This window comes from Lolium perenne, chromosome 2, assembly GCF_019359855.2.
Source record: "Lolium perenne isolate Kyuss_39 chromosome 2, Kyuss_2.0, whole genome shotgun sequence".
Taxonomy (NCBI): Eukaryota; Viridiplantae; Streptophyta; class Magnoliopsida; order Poales; family Poaceae; genus Lolium; species Lolium perenne.
In genome coordinates, this window is record NC_067245.2 from 286,002,681 (window position 1) to 286,022,730 (window position 20,050).

General features: G+C 44.5%; 2 protein-coding genes and 1 long non-coding RNA gene across 3 annotated transcripts; 1 reads left to right on the forward strand and 2 right to left on the reverse strand.

Moving 5' to 3' along the window:
- Positions 1–1,487: 1,487 nt before the first annotated feature.
- Positions 1,488–2,797, reverse strand: LOC127330704 (GDSL esterase/lipase At4g10955-like). Its single transcript, XM_051356829.2, has 2 exons — positions 2,684–2,797; positions 1,488–2,566 (listed from the first exon to the last, which is right to left on the reverse strand). The coding sequence occupies exons 1-2, from the start codon at positions 2,788–2,790 to the stop codon at positions 1,564–1,566; spliced, it is 1,110 nt and encodes a 369-aa protein (XP_051212789.1). The 5' UTR covers positions 2,791–2,797; the 3' UTR covers positions 1,488–1,563.
- Positions 2,798–7,823: 5,026 nt separating this feature from the next.
- LOC127336365 (uncharacterized) lies at positions 7,824–15,469 on the forward strand. Its single transcript, XR_007873266.2, has 4 exons — positions 7,824–8,054; positions 8,121–8,310; positions 8,458–8,488; positions 14,809–15,469. It is a non-coding gene; the product is annotated as an uncharacterized lncRNA (long non-coding RNA).
- Positions 9,657–12,174, reverse strand: LOC127336364 (transcription factor EAT1-like). Its single transcript, XM_051363172.1, has 3 exons — positions 11,272–12,174; positions 10,009–10,428; positions 9,657–9,908 (listed from the first exon to the last, which is right to left on the reverse strand). Exons 1-3 carry the CDS (start codon positions 12,139–12,141, stop codon positions 9,813–9,815), a joined length of 1,386 nt encoding a protein of 461 aa, XP_051219132.1. The 5' UTR covers positions 12,142–12,174; the 3' UTR covers positions 9,657–9,812.
- Positions 15,470–20,050: the final 4,581 nt, after the last annotated feature.

Below are 20,050 nucleotides of genomic sequence, written 5' to 3' on the forward strand. Positions count from 1 at the left end.
GACGATAGTTTGTTCTATTTTCCCTTCATATGATGCGGGAGAAATACTCCAAATCAGACTTCCGCAAGCTAATGGCGAGGATTTCATTGCCTGGCATTACGAAAAATTAGGAGTTTTCGCGCATGTAGTGCATATAGGCTTGCCTCCTAAATAGTCCAAGCAGCAATACAACAAGGCAGATGAGTGAGCTACCTGATGGAGACCGCCCGATATGGAATGCTATTTGGAAGACAAATGTCCCTCAGAAAGTCAGAATTTTCAATTGGAGGCTAGCAACAAATGCTTTGGTTGTACAAGAGAACAAATGCAGAAGAAACATGATGACAGGCCCTACGTGTACAACATGTGAAATGGAAGAGGAGGATGGTTATCACGCTACTATGTGTTCTACAAAGCCTGTAGCGCTTCGATCAAGTCTAAGAGATATGTGATCTCCCAAAGGAGGAGGAGTTGGCTAACTCAGGCAAGTACTGAGCAATCTCAGTTCTAGTATGAGGGCGAAAGTTATGTTAATTTGGTGGAGAGCTTGGCATATAAGGAACACCATAATTTTTGGAGAGGGTAAGTGTGGGATAAAATCATGAGCTGAATCCCTTGATAATTATTTGAGAACTTTAACTGATATTAGGGAAGGCCGTGAGGAACTGGATGTGAAAGGAAAGATACCGATCCATGAACTGAAGATTATACGGGCAATGAAACAGTACATTATAAAACCAGATGAATGGAAGCCTCTAGGTTGGCATTGTCTGAATGTTGATGCTAGCTACATTCATAACACAGGAGAAGCCTCTTGGGGCACTGTGATCCGAGATGAGAAGGGACAGGTAGCCTCTACTGCCTGGGCTTTGATCCAAAATTATGCAAATGCAGAATCTGCTAAGGCTATTGCATGTCAGGAGGATATAAAGTATGCTCTCACGGTCACAAATTCCAAACTGTTGGTGGAGTATGACTATGCCAGTCTAGTGGCAAGGCTGGTAATGACAAAAATGATCGCTCCCAAAGCATTGCCTCTGATGTACAACGACTCCGCACCTTGCTTGAAGCCGTCAAATTCAGAAATATCAGAAGAGATGACAACACAGTGGATCATGAGTTAGCTAGATTTAGTCGTGTTGAAAATGTAATGGGGTGTTGTTAGGATCAGCTCCTCCCGGCGTGTTGGATATGATTATGAAAGATTGTAATCGATCACAACAATGTTCCAAATTAATAATATAATTACCCATTTTTTTTAAAAAAAATCTCAATTCTAGAAAGATCAATTTCACAAAAAGAAAACTCTATTTGGCGTTTACACATACAAAACTTTTGACAAGTAGCCACGTTAGACTAACAATTTTGCCGGTCAAACATACCGCTAAAATGCCCAGTTCTACCTGCATTGCACTCCTATGACACAGATGATATGACATGGCCGTGTACGCGAACTTGAGCAATTGATTAATTGGTATTTGAAAACAATTTCTATGCACATGCAAATTTGTTTGGTTACGTTGTACTGTACGGTAGTGATTTGACAAACAAGCGTTGAACAGCAGTAGCAGAAGTTTTCTATTCTCAAGCGAAGCTATAACGTGTGGCGATCATCCTGAGCTCGCCGTCCGGCTTCCACCACTGCTGGAGCTCGTGTGCGGCCAACAACTTCTGGATCCCGTGCGCGTCTCTGTCCATGCTCGAGTTCTTCCACAGTGTCGCGGATGGCAGGAGGTGCGGCCGCTCTTTTTCCTTGCCGATCGTGGAGAAGAACATGTCACGGTACGACAGCGTGGTGGCCGACCTGCAGCGCTCCTCCAGCTGCTGCCGCTGCTCGAAGTAGTGGACGAAGCCCTGGCAGATGACGTCCATGTCGTGCACGTACAGGTTCGGCGCCCACGGGGATAGCCGCTCGAACAGCGCCTCCATGCGCTCCCGGTGGGGGCTGAGGAACTGTCCGAGCCTGGCCTTGACGCGGGCGCTCTTGGCGTAGATTTCCTTCCTCAGCCCCTCGCACGGGAGAATCTTGTTGATCGCCGGAGCCGGCGACACATGCGGCGGGTTGAATAGGAAAGTCGAGAGGTTGAAGCCCCGCTCGGCCATCATGGTCCGCCCCACCTCCAGCGCCAGCGAGGCGCCGAGAGAATGCCCCGCGAGCCACACGGCGCTGCTGTCGATGGTCCCGAGGAGCTTGTCGACGGCCTTGTGCGCGCGGTGGGAGCGCCTGGAGTACTCGAGGGTGTTGGCGAGGATCTGCAGGTCGAGGACCACGTCGTGTATCACCTTGGGGTGCGGCAGCATGGTCCCTCGGAAGGCGACGATGTACTGTGGTGCACAAGGGTCGCGGCGTTCGCCGGCGGGGGGGACATGCTCGTAGATGGCGCCAAAGGTTAGCTTCACGCTCTTGCGCCTGAAGGATTCTTCCTTGAGCACGTCCACGAGGCGGAAGTGGAAGCTCTCCCACCACGCCGGAGCAAGCGCCTCCGCCTCCGCCGCCTGCATCCTGCACATGGTCCTGTCGTCCTCGAGGATGTAGGTGCCTTTCACGACGCAGGCGGCGACGCACCGGCGGTCCTCCTCATTGTTCCTGTGATGTGAGTGACACGATCGATGATATCACACACATACTCCGTACGTATATACCTTCCCGAGTTCCCGCACATCGAGTTACCATAGATTATGGATGGATCGGATATAAACATACCAGTCAATCACCATGGCAGAAGAGTGGTGGACGCCGGATCTTCTCGACATGATGTGAGTCGGCCCGGAGATGTCGAAGCGGTCAGCGAGGTCGACGTTTGAATCCATAGGTCAATTCCGCAGAGCTTGCTCTCTGGAAACTATGGATCGATCAGATGTAGTGCTGCTCCAGCCTCCTGCGGTATTTTCCCACGAAAGTCTACGAGTCGAGGTGCCTGTATATACTCGTATAAATGTAGGTGGATTCGACATCTCTTTGGACCTGGTCTGTTTGAAAAATTCAAAAATACTCCCTCTATTTCATATATTTTGGCATAGTTTTTTTTTGCGAATTGGTTTTTTATTTAAATTGAAATAAAACCACGGCAAGAATTATGGATCGAATGGAAGTAGCATTTGAATGTTTCAAAGGGTTCTGCGAAGTTCCTAGATATAGACAAGGATATATACTACCAATGATGATGGAAAATCTCAACTATAAATTTCTTGTATTCTGTGCTATGTAAAAGTAACAAACGGGAGGATCTGAAGTAGTGAGACGGTGCAAATTTTCAAACCTCCAAAATTGGCAGATTGTTTTTTCTTTTGTGGAATAGAATAGAAGATATTTCGAGTTGATATTTTACACGTTGGTAGAATACATCATTGTCTAAATGTAGAATTTTAATGTAATTTGTGATTTTTCAAAAACCGAGGAACTTTAAATTGTAATTTGTGATGTGTTTTTTTAAACCCGAGGTACATATATAGCCCCAGTTTCGGCTGGCAGCTGATGTTCCTTTCTGTCAGTTGCAACTTGCAACGGGTTTTTTCTTCTTCTTCTTTTTGCCACTTGTAACGGTTCATATTATAAACCCGACAAGCAAATAACGAAAAAGATAAAGAAAATGTAGCGAAGACACAAGATTTTAACGTGGAAAACCCCTCCAACATAGAGGGGGAAAAACCACGGGCGGCAGATAGCAAAACTTCAATATATCGGGGAGTGTTTACAAACGCCGTGGGTTATCTTATAATCTGATAAAATTCTAGCCGATGGCTTACAAGACGTATATATAGGCGGTGACAACGATCCGTACCGTGGGGGGGTGGGGGGGGGGGGGAGGCGTCCCTGCAGGGCATGACGTATGGGCTTGGGTCGAAGCGTAGCGGAGTCAGAAGTTAACCTCCCTTTAGTATATGAATTTGGATCACAGTATAACAAAGTAATGCAAGTCCACTAGGTCTATTTTCTTTTTGCAACTTGTGACTGTTAGTAGTCCACTAGGCCTAGGTGCATAGGATGTGCTCCTGGTCGAAAAGAAAAGAATGCAATACTCTTTTGCGTTTACGAGATCCAGTCAAATGCTCGTATATTTACTCTAGTTGTTCTGATATTAGCAAGGCTAATGTTCAAGGAAACATCCACTTCTCTATTGTTGTTGGCACCTAATATAGTGTACTAGCAACAGTATATTCTTCTTTTCAGTTGACAACGGCACTTATAATAGTGTTACAATTGTTTCCGGACTTGGTCTTCTAATTTAATCCATATCTACGGCATACCGAGAGCAACATAACACATGATTACAGATGCTAAATTATTTTATTTTATTTTGAGTGGAAGAGGCCCGATGTGGACAAAGATCATCTCTCTGCTCTCTGGTACAAAACACGAAAGTCACCGCCACATGATTACAGATGCTAAATTATTTTATTTTATTTTGAGTGGAAGAGGCCCGATGTGGACAAAGATCATCTCTCTGCTCTCTGGTACAAAACACGAAAGTCACCGCCAGTGATACGTTTTCATTGCAAACATTCGTCGGTTTTATTTATAGTTTTACATGATTGAAAATTAGTTGATGAGATCATTGTGTATTCAAGAAGCATGGAAGCTTGGCCTAGGTAAAGGAGGCTAGTATTCGAATCCTCTCCCTCGCAATCGACCGCCCGAGCAATCACTCGCACGAAGCGCTGCTATTCTCTTTGGAAAATAATTTTATGGGAGTGAAAGGATAGAGATGGTAACCTAAAGGGGGCGAATAGGTTCTATAAATTTTCGAAATATTGCAATTTTAGGCTTTGAGGAAATGTAAGTGTGCCTAATGCAAACTAGGCGAGGCAACGAAGATGATGATTCAAGATAAAAACTCCAAGCACGAAGGCTATCATAAAGATAAATAACACAAGTAAAGAGATCGATTAGGAATAACCAAAACACGCGGAGTAGAAGATGTATTCATGTGTTCCCTTCCTTGGGAGGAAAGTACGACACGTTGGAGCGGTGTGGGATCCCACAAAGGACTTCCCAACTCCATGAAGGCTCACATTCTTCTCCGAAGCCTACTCCACGAAGGAATAGCTCGATTACTCGTGGTAGACTTTAAGGAAGTCTCCAAACACTCACAAAATTCTCGGAGCAAATCCACAACCCGGATGCTTCCAGGTGACCCTAGCCTCCTAGTATTTCCCAAAAACCCAAGAGTAAGAACCTTGCTCGATGAACTGGGGGGGGGGGGGGGGGGGTTTGGCTTGGTGGGATCGTAGATCAGGTACTCTTCTTGCTTTCTGCCAAAGGAATTTGCCTTTGATTGGGTATAATGGGAGGTCCTCAATAATTTGTATTCAACAATGGAGTGAGAGAAAGAGAGCTCGATGATACGAATGAATGGTTGACCTAACCTTCTTAAGCTGGAAGAAGGCTATATACAGTCCAACGAGAAAAGTAGCCATTTGGACGAAGCCCCTGCGCAGCATTCGGTGGTTGGTCGGCGTACCGGTCCAGCCGTCGAACTGGTCGGCGTACAGACCGACGACGTCAGCTCCCACGTCGGTTTGGCTTGCAGCCGACCGGTGGCCTGCCGAGACTGCCTCGGTGCATCGGTCTTACACTAGGATCTAATCCGGTATGTTCGGCGACCGCCGGTTTAGACGTTGATCCGAAGCTAGTTTGATTCTATGTATGAAACCAGCGGCCGCCGGTGTATGGTCTGGCGAGCACCATGCGTTCAGCGGTGAGGCCGGTGCCGCCTGTTTGTACGCCAGTATGCGCTTAGGTATTTCAACCTGTATTTTTCCAAAAACTAATCTCTCCCACTTTGTGTGATGGGTATATTTGGGGGTAGGATGTGTGTGTATGGCTACTGCAACATCCCTGTCAATCTCATCGAGACCACCCATCTTAATAGTGCACTGTTTCCTACTGACTCAAACATAAATCAAGAGAAGCAAAACACCGACACTTCTCTTGTATAGCAAATGGGGGGCCTCCAACCACCTTCCAAGAACACTTGTGAACTAAAACCTGAATATACACTCATAGGTAACGTTAGTCCACACTTTAACTTCGGTGTCATCATTAACTAAAATAATGGTCAAGGGTAAAATGCCCTTGCAATTTCCCCTGTTTTGGTGAATAATGACAAACCGAGCTAGATTCGCATACAGATATTATGATGAGCTTATAAAATTGTTTCCATAGAAGATATTAAGCAAGCTCCCCCTAATGTATGCACTTGGTTGAATTTGTCTTTGAATGTGAAGTGCAAAAATAGAGAGTATAGAAAGCTCCCAATATCTTTAGGAGACAATTATGGCATACAAAAGTTAAAGCATGGATATCTACACACAAGTAAAGCAACATTGCATAAGTAGCAGACAAATATCCTATACATAGTACATACATGCTCCTATATGGCGCCAAAGGTTAGCTTCTCGCACTTGTGCGTGAAGGATTCTTCCTTCAGCACATCCACCAGGCGGAAGTGGAAGCTCTCCCACCACGTCGGAGCAAGCGCCTCCACCGCTTCCATCCTGCACATGGTCCTGTCGTTCTCGAGGATGTAAGTGCTTTTCACGACGCATGCGGCGACACACCGTCGGTCCTCCTCATTGTTCATGTGAGTGAGACAATGATACCGATCAGCTAACCATACCTTGCACACATACACCCATCAAGAAGTACCATGGATTAGAGTCATAACTAGGAATTATTTAAGCTTTTCTTCGAATCTCAAATTCGAGGAACACCACCGTTATAGCATTAAGGATAAAATTAATAACAAACATGAAGTTATAGATAATAAAGAACTCTTATTATTATTATTGTTGTTGTTGTTGCTGCTGTTGTTGCTGCTGCTGCTGTTGTTGTTGTTGTTGCTGATGCTGCTGCTGTTGTTGTTTCCTCTAGGGCATAACTCCTTCAGATTCGGGGCGGCGCATGCAACTTCTACTCCACCGTGGACATAGCAGGGAGCCTAGCTGGCCGGCATGCTCGAGCTTCGAGCGGGATCCATGGCGACGACGACCACATGCATGAACTCGACGATGAGGTGAGCGGTGGCCTCCCGCGGGTGGGGAACATATGCATAAGGCGTTGGGGTATTTCTACCGACCGAAATCAAGAGGAAGATCTAGGATATAGCCGGTATCCAAGACGGCGCGCAGTAGTGGCGGAGGAGCCTGGGGCAGGCGGGCTAAAATGCATTGGACATGCTGCAATTATCCTCGCGCCAACGCCTTGCTAGGGATAGAGGCCACCCTCGGTTTAGTCGTAAAATATACGTGGTGGGATGTCAAGTTTACCGAGCACCCTAATATTTTTTAAAGATCGTGCATCCGCCGCTTGCATCCCACGTTCTCGAAATATCACGCGAGAAGAGTGGCTCCATGAAAACGGCCGGTTCAACCCTTCGTGGCTCCTATTAGAGATCAATAAATTATACTAATGTTTCTCGCAAAAAAAAAAATTATACTAATATTAAAGAGATACCCAGCTTCCGCACTTTCATGGAAACCACACAAGCTTTGCGACGGAGGAGTTCTGTTGAGGCGCGCGTGAAAATGGCTCGCTCTCGAGTGAGCTCCGGCCCGACACTGTAGACTCCAGTTCTTCTCCGAGTCCTCGTAGGCGCTTTGGCTGACCTTGTTGGTCGCGCTTCCGGATGTAGCTTCTTTGGTAGTTCGTGTGGGTGTGTGGTGTCGTTCTGTAAGCTGGGTTCAGCACTTTGTATCATTCTCGCCGTTGGTGGCTTTGTTAATTCAAAGTCGGGCACTTGAGTGCCTTTGATCTAAAAAAATAATTTGGTTTGATTTCACTTTGAAAATAGAAAACTCGTTCAAATCCAGCCACTTAAAAATAAGAATCATAAGGTAATTTCAACTCAGCACGTACTTCGATCTCACATTTGAACAGGTACGTAGGGCTCGAGTCGAGTACTGAGTGTGCCGCACTGTTTCCTCCCAAATTCCCAATCCTCCCTCGCGAGCACCTTCCAGCCAGGGCTGTTGCTCTCCGAGTCTCCCACTCGAGCATCCTCGACGGTGTGGGAGCTGTCGAAGCAAGCAATGGGAGTGCCCGCGACCCCTGCAGATCTCACCGGCAAAGTGTGGTGCGCAAGTAGATGGTTCTAATTTGGAAATGCTCAATCCGGTTATCTGATTCTGATCTGGTGCAGAGTACCACGGACCGCATCGCATCGCGCCCGTGTTGATTCTGCGTGGGCTGCGACTGGGTGGCAGCCTATGCCGGGCGCTGGCGTGTGGCCGCAGGGTTGTTGTGTCGTGCACGCGAGGTGTTCGGGGCATTGCACGAGTCAACCAGAGCGGTCTCCCTTGGCATGGATGGAGGGGCGACATCGGTGTGAGGTAAGCGATGCTAAGCTCTTGATGTGTCTCCTTTCCTCACAGAGTTGGATTGTTACAGATTTGCATTGTTGGGTGTGTATTTGCTAGTTGACTAACTTATGAGTTTAATAACGCGCCCTTTATCGGGAATTTTTTGTTTGTTTGTAGGCTAACTCTGGCACGGCATGGGACTGAGAATGTAAGATCACATTCTAAATATAAGATTCTTGTCGATAGGTAGTCTTGTAGCAAAGAGCCAAAGACCATGGTTCTGTTACGACAATACGATTCAGGTATGTAGGACAACTGTTGGAAAGCAATCGACCTGTATATAGAATTAGCATGTGCAATACAATGTGTGGGTCGATTTCCTAACAATTTGATCCAACATGTAAAATCTTCGCACGGATTTAGGATTTTTGTGAAGTTTTGATAGTCATGCAGAGCCCTCTAAGCTGTGATACCAGCGAATGCACTAAGCCATTTTCTGTGAACCTGAACACAGTAAGCTATCCACACACGTAAATCACATCCAGGCCCGTATCTGGAGCATGTGCAGAGTGTGCACTCGCACAGGGCCTCCTAATATTTGAGGGCCCCAATTTTTGCAACTTAGCTGTGTTAATCCTTAGATTACATGTAAATAATCAAGCGTAGGCAATAAAAATATGTAGCACTTACTCCTTTCTAGGAATCTGCACCCCCATACAAACTTTCGTCCGTCAGCAGACTTGTAGCTCACTGGTGATGACTTTAATTATTTGGTCCAGTTCAAGTTATTGCATGTTAATGCTCCATTGCTCCCTGTGTTTCACCATGGTGCCTTCTGTTCACCTACTCTAATGAGGAGAGATCTCCAATGTGTACTATATTGTATTAAAGTATAATTAGTAGACTCATTTATCTTAAAAGTGTGATTTAATATATTAAAGTAATGTTGGGCTAACGGATGTCGCATTTGCATTGGCCTAATATCGAGCCCTAGAAAATACCCAGTGTAATACATATATATAGTTTTATATTATTAATTTATATTATATGAGTTAAATTGGCGACCTAGGTACCCACACAAGAATAGTAAACCGATATGGTGGGAGTATTATTAAATGACTTGCTAACTTGTCTTAAAATTTGTAAAAACATAAATTAAAAGTATGTTTGGGTAACTAAGTTTTTTTTTAGTTTTGCACCGGGCCTCCGATTTTTCAGGTACGGCCCTGATCACATCTTCATCTACTAGAGTTTGATATCAACTCCAATTGCAATGAGCAGAGGAGATAATGCAAGCAAACACCGAGATAAAATTATCAAAGCATTTCTAGCAAGGATAGATAAGTGATAGCAGTAAACAGTTCAGACATGGCCAGATTCTTAAGTTTTGCGAGCTATCTAATTCTAAAGACAAAGTTCTCTCCAAGCCCAATCTAATATTTTTGCCGAATGAGAGAACAATCAGAAAGTTGCTGCTCCAGGGGAGTAGCAGACTAGGGACTTCTTCAAGTAGTTACTATGATTGCCAAAGCTTAGTTGAATATGTTAAGGGCCTGGTGTTGTGCATCCACTGCTTGAAGGAGCCTCTTAGCCACCGCGCAAGCATAAACCGAGGAGCCTTCAGATACCTGCATTATTGTGGACGATGGAACATTCTTATCAATGATCATTGACAATGTTGGGATAGTAGCTCCTTATGTTGTTTAAAATAAAGAATACCGTCAATACCTTAGTATTAAACATGAATATGTGGTGATCTCCAATAGTCCCTCCAACCACATGGATGAGCTCAAGATGGAACTCATCAATAACCTTTGCAGCATGAAGCAGGGAGTTGGCCTTCTTCTTTTCAGTGAGCTTGATGTTTACTTCATTTTCCACTATGCGGACATCAACATGGCATTCCTTTGACCTCCTCTGAACCCAGGAGCTTCTTATGACCCCATTGAGCTGATTGTCTTGCTCATCCCTCATTGGTCTCATCGACGAGCTTTCTCCATCAGCAGTTGCCTCTTCATCCAACTTTATTATCTTTCTCCTATTAGTTCCATGCCACTTCTGCTCCACTAGGATCTTCAGTTCCTTCACTGTACGATTCAGCTCATCTATGTATTCAATGGCATCCCCTACTATTGAGGCCCTGTCATTCTAGAGAAAAGTTCTATAGAACATTAATCCCATATGAAACATATATGAGCAGCCCCATCACGTACAATGGAGATTTTTGTGCTTCTGTCACGTTGTTTACTTTTGATTGAGTAAATCAAAAAGTGTTGTCTAATTGGTTGAGATTAAATCACTAGAGAGGCGAATACTTTTGTTGGAGTAATGTGATGAGGCTGACAGCATTGTCTTATGAAAGATCAAAGTATATACGGTTACTAAAAAATTCAAAGTACATATGAAATATCGATTACTTCCATTGCTCTCTCATAATTCAGAAGGTACTGACTCGCTCGATGGAAATAAATAGATATGCCACTATTAAGTATATGTAGAGAGCACCACAAAGAGGAATATTTCATGGTAATCATGTTTATTAGAATATCATATCAGACTAAATATAATGTAGCAACAGAGCTTGGATAAGTATTCGATCGAAGAGTCCAGCAGAAGCATATCACTTAACTCATGTTTCTTGGAACCTACTTTAGACAGATAACAGTTGTGCAAATGGGTTCTAATTGATCTTTTCTAGAACACAGGTTTATTAGACTGCATTGTATTTCAATGTTGCACTTTTTAGCTTCTTACCACATTGAGAAGAAATGGATATAGTTATTTAGAATTTCAATTATCTTTCCAAAACCAATGAAAACTGGAAACTATTTCTGAAAATTTAGGTAATAGCTTCTTGTAAGTATTCTGTACATCTAGCATTTCACTGAACATTTGAGTGGTTAGTTTCTAGCACTTCACATTTAGCTACATTTGCAAAATGATGAGAATCATCAAATCACCTACATTTGCAAAATGATGAACAAGACAAACCTTGGTAGGGTTGGGGAAGAGCGTTCTTAACGTCTTGTACTTCACATTTAGCTGTTCCCTCCTCTCCCTCTCAGTTGCAAAGTTAGCTTTTCCTTTGCCCTTCGCAAACTCACCCTTTCCTCTTCTGCATTCTAGTACAGTATCGAATGGCCTGTCATCTATGTCCTGAAAAAGATCTCCCACACTTCCAACCCCAATCATGGCATCCTTTTCATCTTCATTGGGGAATAACCCATAAGTTTGCGGCAGTGAGTGGCAGATATCCTTTAGTGTATGAGACTGGGTAGCATGATACCCTAACTGCAAGGCTGAATCACTAGTGAACATTAAGCCGCTGTCGGGAATTGCTGCCACTCCTGTCAACTCACCATTAAGATCCAGATAGGTGGTACCATTCAGTCCTGTATCACCAAAGGCAGATGTTGCAGGGAATCCTGGAGCCACAGTGCAATGGAGTAGATTCAAGAGATCCGGTGCTGGTGTGTAAGTACTGTTTGGATAAAGTGCAGCATCATACTGTCGAATCTGTTGTTCCACCAATATGTCTTGTGGATCTTCGCTAATCTGATGGTTGATGATGTGGTCTTGCATAGTGCAGATAGAAGTACCCCACGCCGCAGTTTCCATTGGTGGTATATCTTGCTCCAAATCTATTCCTAGTTGATGCTGAAGGTGGTTGATTGCTCTTGCAGCTTCAGAGGAAAGATTAATTGAATCAGAAAGGACTTCAAACGACGGCGCTTTGTATTTCTGTATCTCAATATTTGTGTTGTCATTGCATCTAGGAGCTCTTGAAGAATCATGGATCAAAGATTCTGCCATGAGATTATGATCATGTGAACCTTGAAAATAGTCACCCCCAACAATCATTTTGACGATGCAGCGCCTGGCACCTTCAATCCAAATCTAAAACCAACACAATAGAAGACTGATGAGCATAGAAATAAATGTTTGGAAGAACTCAAATTTGACAGAGAATCAAATGCAAGAGGAAATAGAATGGCAAATAGCATCTTAGATGTGAACTAATCTTCAGCCAAAATAGAAATGGTAATTACTTGCAGACTTGCAGTGCACATACTAAGAGGAAAAGATGACTCGACAGGAATGCAGCAGCAGATAGAATTCAATTGGATATGGAAATTGCAGTTGGCTTGGTTGTTGCAAAAGAGGTGGAGCCGTGGAGTTTTAAGCTACGCAACATGGTTGTCTGTTCTTCCGTGTAGAGAAGTTGCATAGCATGATTAATAAGACATGAAGCAACTTTGTTTCATCCTGACCTAACAAACTCCTTACCATCTTTTTCTTTTCTCTAATCCTATTCATATTGATGTTTGATACAATGTGCTTCAACTACCGCATGCTCATTAACCAATCAGCAAAATATTGAGTAGCACAAAGTAATTTGTAATGATAAATACATCTACGTAAGTGCAAGATGATCAGGAAAATGAAGCACAAGAAATCCATGGTGGAAAAATGTTTTTAATCTTGCCAAATAAGAGTTAAGGAAGCAAAAAAATGTTAAGGAGGAAGCACTAGAAGAGAGCATATACCTATTTTCTTGGCACAACTGATGATTGAATGAACGAGACTTCGTTCACGAAGTTGCAACTCGAGGACTCATGAAACCTAGCTTCTGTGCTATGCCAAGAATATTATAGTGGTCTAGTGGTAAGTCATGAAACTATAATTTTGTTGTCACACAAGTTTGGTGGACCAGAAAATAACAGAATGCTTGCATACTAAAGTTCAGGTGAAGTACTATCATATGATTATTATGGTAACTGTTATTATTGGGATACACAAACGAGAAAGAAGGAAAGCTCACACCCTTTGAATTTGGCATCTTTGATGTTATTCACCCATAGGAAGTTGAGAAATGTAGGTCATGCCTTCTGCCTCCTTACCATATTTTATGAATGTACTGGTGTAGTTATGCTTTGAGAAACTAGAGGTACAACTACCTGCAAGATAGCAAATTTCCAAAGAGCGCATAATCTTGGATTATTGAATATATGTACGAGCCTTAGTCATTTGAGCTTGCATGTTTCTTTATATATCAGTGTGATGTTCTTGGTTCGCTGAAACTTGAGAAATTTAACATTTTTGCCTGCATGGTGCTGATCCTTGAGTACCAGTTAATGGGGTTGAATAGATAGATACTTGATGGGTCAAGTACTAGGTTTCTAGTTACATTAAAAAAAAGTATCAAAATATATGCAACATTAAACTGTTTTTCTAGTACCTGCCACTTGAAGAAAAATGTAAAACTGAGGGATGAGCATGATAACAATTGCATGTCTGTTAGAATATCTGGTTTTATGGTAGGATATGATTTGTTAGAATTGATTGTTCTTTTACCTATAAATTTGTTTGACTGGATATCTCTCCTATGATTTCACTATATGGCGTCATATTTTCGGATGCTGTTGTACGTTTGTAGAATTTACGGAGATGTGGTATTTAAATACTAAGCCTTTATATATTCCGCATTTTCACTAGAGTTAATATTGTGCTTATAGCCCACCTTCAAAAACTTCTCTGAAGTAAGAACTGAGGCTATAGGTTCTCTGGTATATCACAGTTATCTGTACTTACAAACACCATTGCTTTCTCAACTTCTAGCACCTTATTGTGGCAAACAATGCTACATGGTGTGTTTGTCATCTTAATTACGTCATTCGGAACATAGTCAGTACCGCTTCTAGAAGAAAACAATGAAGTTGCAAATCCTCCTTAGGTTGTGGGAGGTAGCATGCACAGCAGATATCAGCAGAACTTTCAGTCATGCAGTGAGATCTCATGGTTGCAACATGTTAGTTCTATTTATGTAACACACGCAAGTTTGAAAGTTGAAGATCGATTAATCATGCCAATTGTCATTCATTGGGTATTTTGAGCACATTAGTTTGACCTAACTTCTCAACCAATGGACTACTGAACTGTGTGAAGCAACTAGCAGCTAGCAGTGACGTGTTTAGTTTAGTTGTGCATAGGTGGGACTTTAAGCTTACGCTATTTACACACCTCACGATTCTAGAAATTATATATTTTTTAGACTGGTGTACATGGTGTCAAGTTCTTGTGGTTATCTTTCAAACCTGGATATAGTAATGTTCCAATGTTCCAGTGGTGAGCTCCTCAACTAGATGTGTGTGATATCACCTCCGGAAAAGAGGCTCTGTCAGGCTGCAGAGAACAAGTGCTGATATTTAGGATCACTTACAAAATGTACATACCCAAGGAGACAGGAACATATTTGGCAATTGGTGCAGCCTTCTGATTAGTTGTTGGATGAAAATGATCAAGGTTTCTGTAGCCAACATCAGGTTAGGGAAGGAAGGGTGCCAGAAATCCCATTTTAAATAAGAACTGAAGAAAACAGAAAAGGAAAAAAGCTGAAACTACCAAGAGAAGAGATGTGGTGCCTGGAATATTCAAAGAATGGGATACAGAATTAGAGATTATAATGTAGAAAGTAGTAAATAATAGTCATTTTGTTTACAACTGCAGCATAGTTTTCTTGTTTTGCAGATCTAGCAACGGCCACAGGGCTACAACAAGAACACACTTGAAGTCAAGGTGGTGCCATATCTTCTCAGGATTAGGAAGCAGAGACTGAAAAGGGTAGCAATCTGAGTTAAGCACATCTCTTCTTAGCAGAACTCTTCTTTTGTATTGGAGGGTACAGTGGTATATAGCGGCATGCTGTTAATTTCTACGGTTGTCTCGCCTTTTGACAACGTGCAGGTCCGATCGAGAGAACTGAAGAAGGTGTAGGATGTATTAAAGGCTGGGAGAGACGTCTCATGCTCTCCTTGCTTCAGCTGGATTCTTGGTGGTGGATATTGGCATGCGGAATGCATTCCCAGATTTCGCTGCGCAGACTCGTAACGACATTCTTATGTGCAAAAAGAGTTCTGAGTGTACGACCCCTTCTATGCGGCAACCCCCATTTGAAAAAAAGCATCCTTTCCACTGACCTTTTCTTCTGTTTGCTTTGTTGACGTCATCATCTTTTTTCCCTGGACGTCAGTCAGAACTGTGGTCACCTAGTCACCTCTAACTACCGTAGTACTACATGCCCAGTGTAGTGTTCGGTTAGTGTTATATTCTGATTTCTGACTGTATGATATCTGCAGTGTGCTGCTGTCGGCAGAAGTTTGTTATGATAATGGTGATGTATTTTCTTTTATATAGTCCATAAGAGAGTTGCGTACCTTTAGAAGAAAATTCATGTGCAGAAAGGCAGTTTAGGTCAATGTTTACTTAATCCCGAGCCACTTGTAACCAGGTTGCATCCGTGGAGCTCCTGCGCCTGGCTGAGAAAAACTGCAGATTCGACAGTTTTCGGGGCTGACACTGCTTTAAGAACCGTACGAACAACCAAATGGACCAGCCTTTTCTCCACAGGTGACATCGGTGGTGGCGGTGAAAGGAGGCTATGTGATCCATCACCATGGCCATGAGCTGGATGACCTCGTCCAGGCCAGGCTAGGACCACTTGGTCTCCTCCTAGGCCCTGGACTGCTCCATGGTGGCCTCATCATAGGCCCTGAGCAGGAGTCCTCCTCATCATCGTCATGTTCCTCCTTGTCCTCGCCAGTCGTGGTGGCAAGGATACCGTAGTCCTCGCCGGGCTGAAAGTCCCACACATCGCGGATTGCCCGCTGCATCTTGTGCTTCCACATTAGAAATGCGCGCTAGAAATCGGCGCACAAGTAGGCATGTGCATACTGCAGCGCCAGCGGTAACTACTGGATGTGGTGGTGCATCTCCTCCTTAAGTGTCGCTCAGTCTATCGGCGCAAGCGGCACTGGCACCAGACGTCGCGGTGAAGGCGTTGGCGGATCTAGAGGGTGGCCAGGGTGGTCCATGGACCACCCTGGAATTTTGATTCGGCCCATATAGCATGTAGGAAAAAAAAAATGAAAAGCCCCAAACCCATTCGTTTTTGCCTTTCTGGACTGGACGAGCGACGGGAGACACGGAGCCGAGACTGCGTCGCCCTGCTGCCCCGCGCCCCCACCTCGCCCTAGGTGCCCGCCGCCCCGCCCGCCTCGCGCCCTCGCCGTCGGCTCGCCTCCACCTTCCAGCCAACCTTCATCCGGCCGCCGCCGCAACAGCCAGTCACGGCCGCCCTTCCCCAATTCCCCTCCCCTGAACCATAGGCAGAGCAGCCGAGCAGGGAGGCCGCCGGCGCCGGAGACCGGCGTTCGTTCCGGCCCGGCTACGTTGCTCCGGCGGCGTGGAGAAGGCCAGCAGCTGAGCAGCCCCCAGTTCGTCCTCCAACCATTTAGGTAATTTCAGATTTTTGTCACTGGTCTAAATGTAAAATGATGGAAGATGGATAATGGATTGTTTAGCAATTAGGAATTTAGGATTGATGTCCAGTTAAGTGTAGCCACATACTAAAATATGTTGAACAATTTTCTGGAATGAGTTTTGTCAAGAGCAAGCTGAGAAATAAGATGGGCGATAGTCTTTTGGATGATTGTCTAGTCACATACATTGAGAGAGATACTTTCTCCAAAGTGGATGAAGAAGATGTAATTGAGACTTTCATGGCCATGACAAGGCGGAGGCCCCATCAAAAGTAGTCTTTTCTTTGAGCTTTTGAAGGTATGTAGGTCTATTTTATGCAAAATCAAACTGAATTGTGAAATGTTGTGAACTACTATATATGTGTAATATCATAGTGTTACTGTCACATTATATGCTAGTATGTTTATATTGGTTTGTTTGTGTCAAAAAATATTTTTTTCAAGATGGACCACCCTGATTTATAATCCTAGATCCGCCAATGGGTGAAGGCATGCGTCAACATGCGCCCGCCATCGCTGGCACTCCAACAAAGGCACATAGTGCCTCTTGCGCTCCTGTTGCTAGGGAGGCTACTAGAGCGCCATCGCTGCCGCGACTTGAGGCCCGACGAAATATGCCGATCGTGGAGGCACAACAGATTCCAGGTGCACGCAAGGTTGCGGCGGGGCGGAAACTCCTGGCGGCGGCGGGATGACGACCCAGCCTCGTGGTCGTTGGCGGTCTTCTTGAGCCATTTGGACATCTTCATTGGCGGCAAGAGTGCAAGCGATGACAATGATAGGCACGCGTCCGGGCAGTCTAAGCCCGCGCAGTGTACACACGCCGTCGGCACTGGCGGAGCGCCTTGGAGGCGAACCTGGGCTACGACCCCCCCCTTCCAAATTTGCAAACATAGTACTGGCCATACTCCACGTCAGTCGTCGTTTGTTTTCTAGTGGCTAATCTATACCTAATAATAAAGGAGCTAAGGTTTCTGCCAGATTTTTTTCGTCCAACTTTTTATTGGACCGTTTTTTTTTTTGCTTAGAATCTCAGGGCTTTATTAACCTTCATCAACAGCACTTACAATGTCTGCCTGAAGGCTGGCAACAATAAAACTAGGGGGATGATCCATCCAAGCATCCGTCGACTCCAAAGTGCAAGCGTGCTTGGCACAGAGGTGAGCGACAGTATTGGACGATCTTATTACATGACGAATAACAAACGAAACAAAAGAACTAGAGTGCCCTTCGATATCCTGTAGAATCGGCGCAACAACTGCGCGAGAACCAGCGCGCGAGTTCCAGAGATTCACAATCTCTAAGCAATCAACTTCAATAATCACTCGCGAAAAACCCCTGAGCTTGGCGAAGAAAACCCCCTCCCGAAGGGCCATAGCCTCAGCAATCAGCGGATTTGTAATCCCTGGGAGTGGCTTACTCCAAGCTGCCACGAAGCCGGATGGGTTACGAACAATGCCCCCCGCTCCACTCTTCCTATCTTCAACAGATACTCCTGCATCCGTATTTATTTTCACCCAGGTGTCATCTGGTGGTCGCCACCCATAACCTGGTAGTATAAGAGCCTGGTGCCTCGGAATCTCTAGCAAAGCCAAATCATCCCTCATCCTCTTCATCGACTGAACAGGATTCAAACCAGCCCGATCATGTGTGATATTATTCCTGGACGTCCATATCGCCCACATTATAGTAATCACCTTTGCTCTATCCTCCTCTGGAACAATCGGATCAATCAGAACATCCTTTGCCCAAGTAACAGGATGCAAGTCTGGAATTTTGACATCGAGTAAAACTCTCGCCTCGCTCCAGAACCTCATCGCATGTGTACATCTTAATAAAGCATGTCTCATATCTTCGTCTGCAGCTAAGCAAACTTTGCATCTCGCAAGTGTGGTTATGTGACGGTACTGCAGCGTCTGTTCCACTGGCAAGATACCACGTAAAACTCGCCACCAAAAAACCCTCACTTTAGGCACCACCTTCAACTTCCAAAGTCGATCCCACAACTGTTTTTCACATACTGAAGATCCCGTAATCATCCCTTCCGCTAGAGCTGACTGCTCGTTCCGCGTCATCAGAGCACGATACGAAGTTTTAACAGTGTAGTTTCCCGACTTTTCAAAATTCCACGCCCAGAAATCTTCTCCACCACCTAAGCGCAAAGGGATATTCATTATAGCATCCGCTTCAGGGGCAATAAAATTATTTCTGATCACCGTATCCTTCCATGTCCAGTTTTCAAAGTCAATCAGCTCTGAGACAGTATTCAACGATGTATTGCCAATGTGCACCGACGGTGTCATCGATCGCACTCCCGGTATCCACTTATCGGTCCATATCGACACTGATGTGCCATCCCCGATACGCTTAATCAAGCCCAAAGATAAAGCCTCGCGCCCAGCCACAATAGCACGCCAGGTAGCAGACGCACTCCCAGGAACTGACGCTTGCATAAAATCAGAATCTGGAAAATATTTTGTTTTCAAAATCCGGCCACACAGAGATTCCGGATCAGTCATAAGCCTCCATCCATGCTTTCCAAGTAAAGCCAAATTAAAGAGCTCCAACTCTCTAAAGCCCATGCCCCCCCGGCTCTTTGTTTTGACCAATTGATCCCATGCAATCCAGTGTATAGATCGCCGATCAATCGAGCTGCTCCACCAATACCTTGCCATATAAGAAATAATAGTTTTGCACACTTTTTTGGTCAGCTTAAAACAACCCATGCTAAAAGTAGGAATCGCCTGAATCACAGCTTTTAGAAAGATCTCCCGGCCGGCGCAGGACACCATGCGCTCAGACCCACCATTTAGCTTGCTCCGTATATGCTCACCAATATGATCGAACGTACCACTCGTGATGCGACCAACAGCAGTAGGAAGGCCCAAATATCTTTCAGTAAAAGCTTCCATTGCAATGCCCAATAAGTTCTTCACATGTTGCCGATCAGTGAGAGGGGTATTAGGAGAGAAATAAACTGAACTCTTCTCCCTATTCACTCGCTGGCCAGAACCATCCTCATAGATTCTTAAAATATCATTGAGTCTCCGAACACTTCCTTCCTTTGCTTTCAAGAAGATTAGACTGTCGTCCGCAAAAAGAAGATGATTCACCCATGGTGATCGAGTACTCACTCTAATGCCTCTATCAATATTTGCACCACCAAAAAAATTCAAGAGAGAGGTGAAACCTTCCCCACATAGTAGGAACAAGTACGGGGACATGGGGTCGCCTTGACGAAGTCCCCTGGTTGGTACAAAGAATGGCAACAGTTCACCGTTCACCCTCACTGAAAATCTGACCGAAGTTACACATTTCATCACCAATCTCACAAAGTTGGTACTAAACCCAAGTTTAATCATGATTGCCTGAAGATAATGCCATTCCACTCGGTCATAGGCCTTCATCATGTCTAATTTTACTGCACAAACACAATTCTTCCCTTTCTTCCT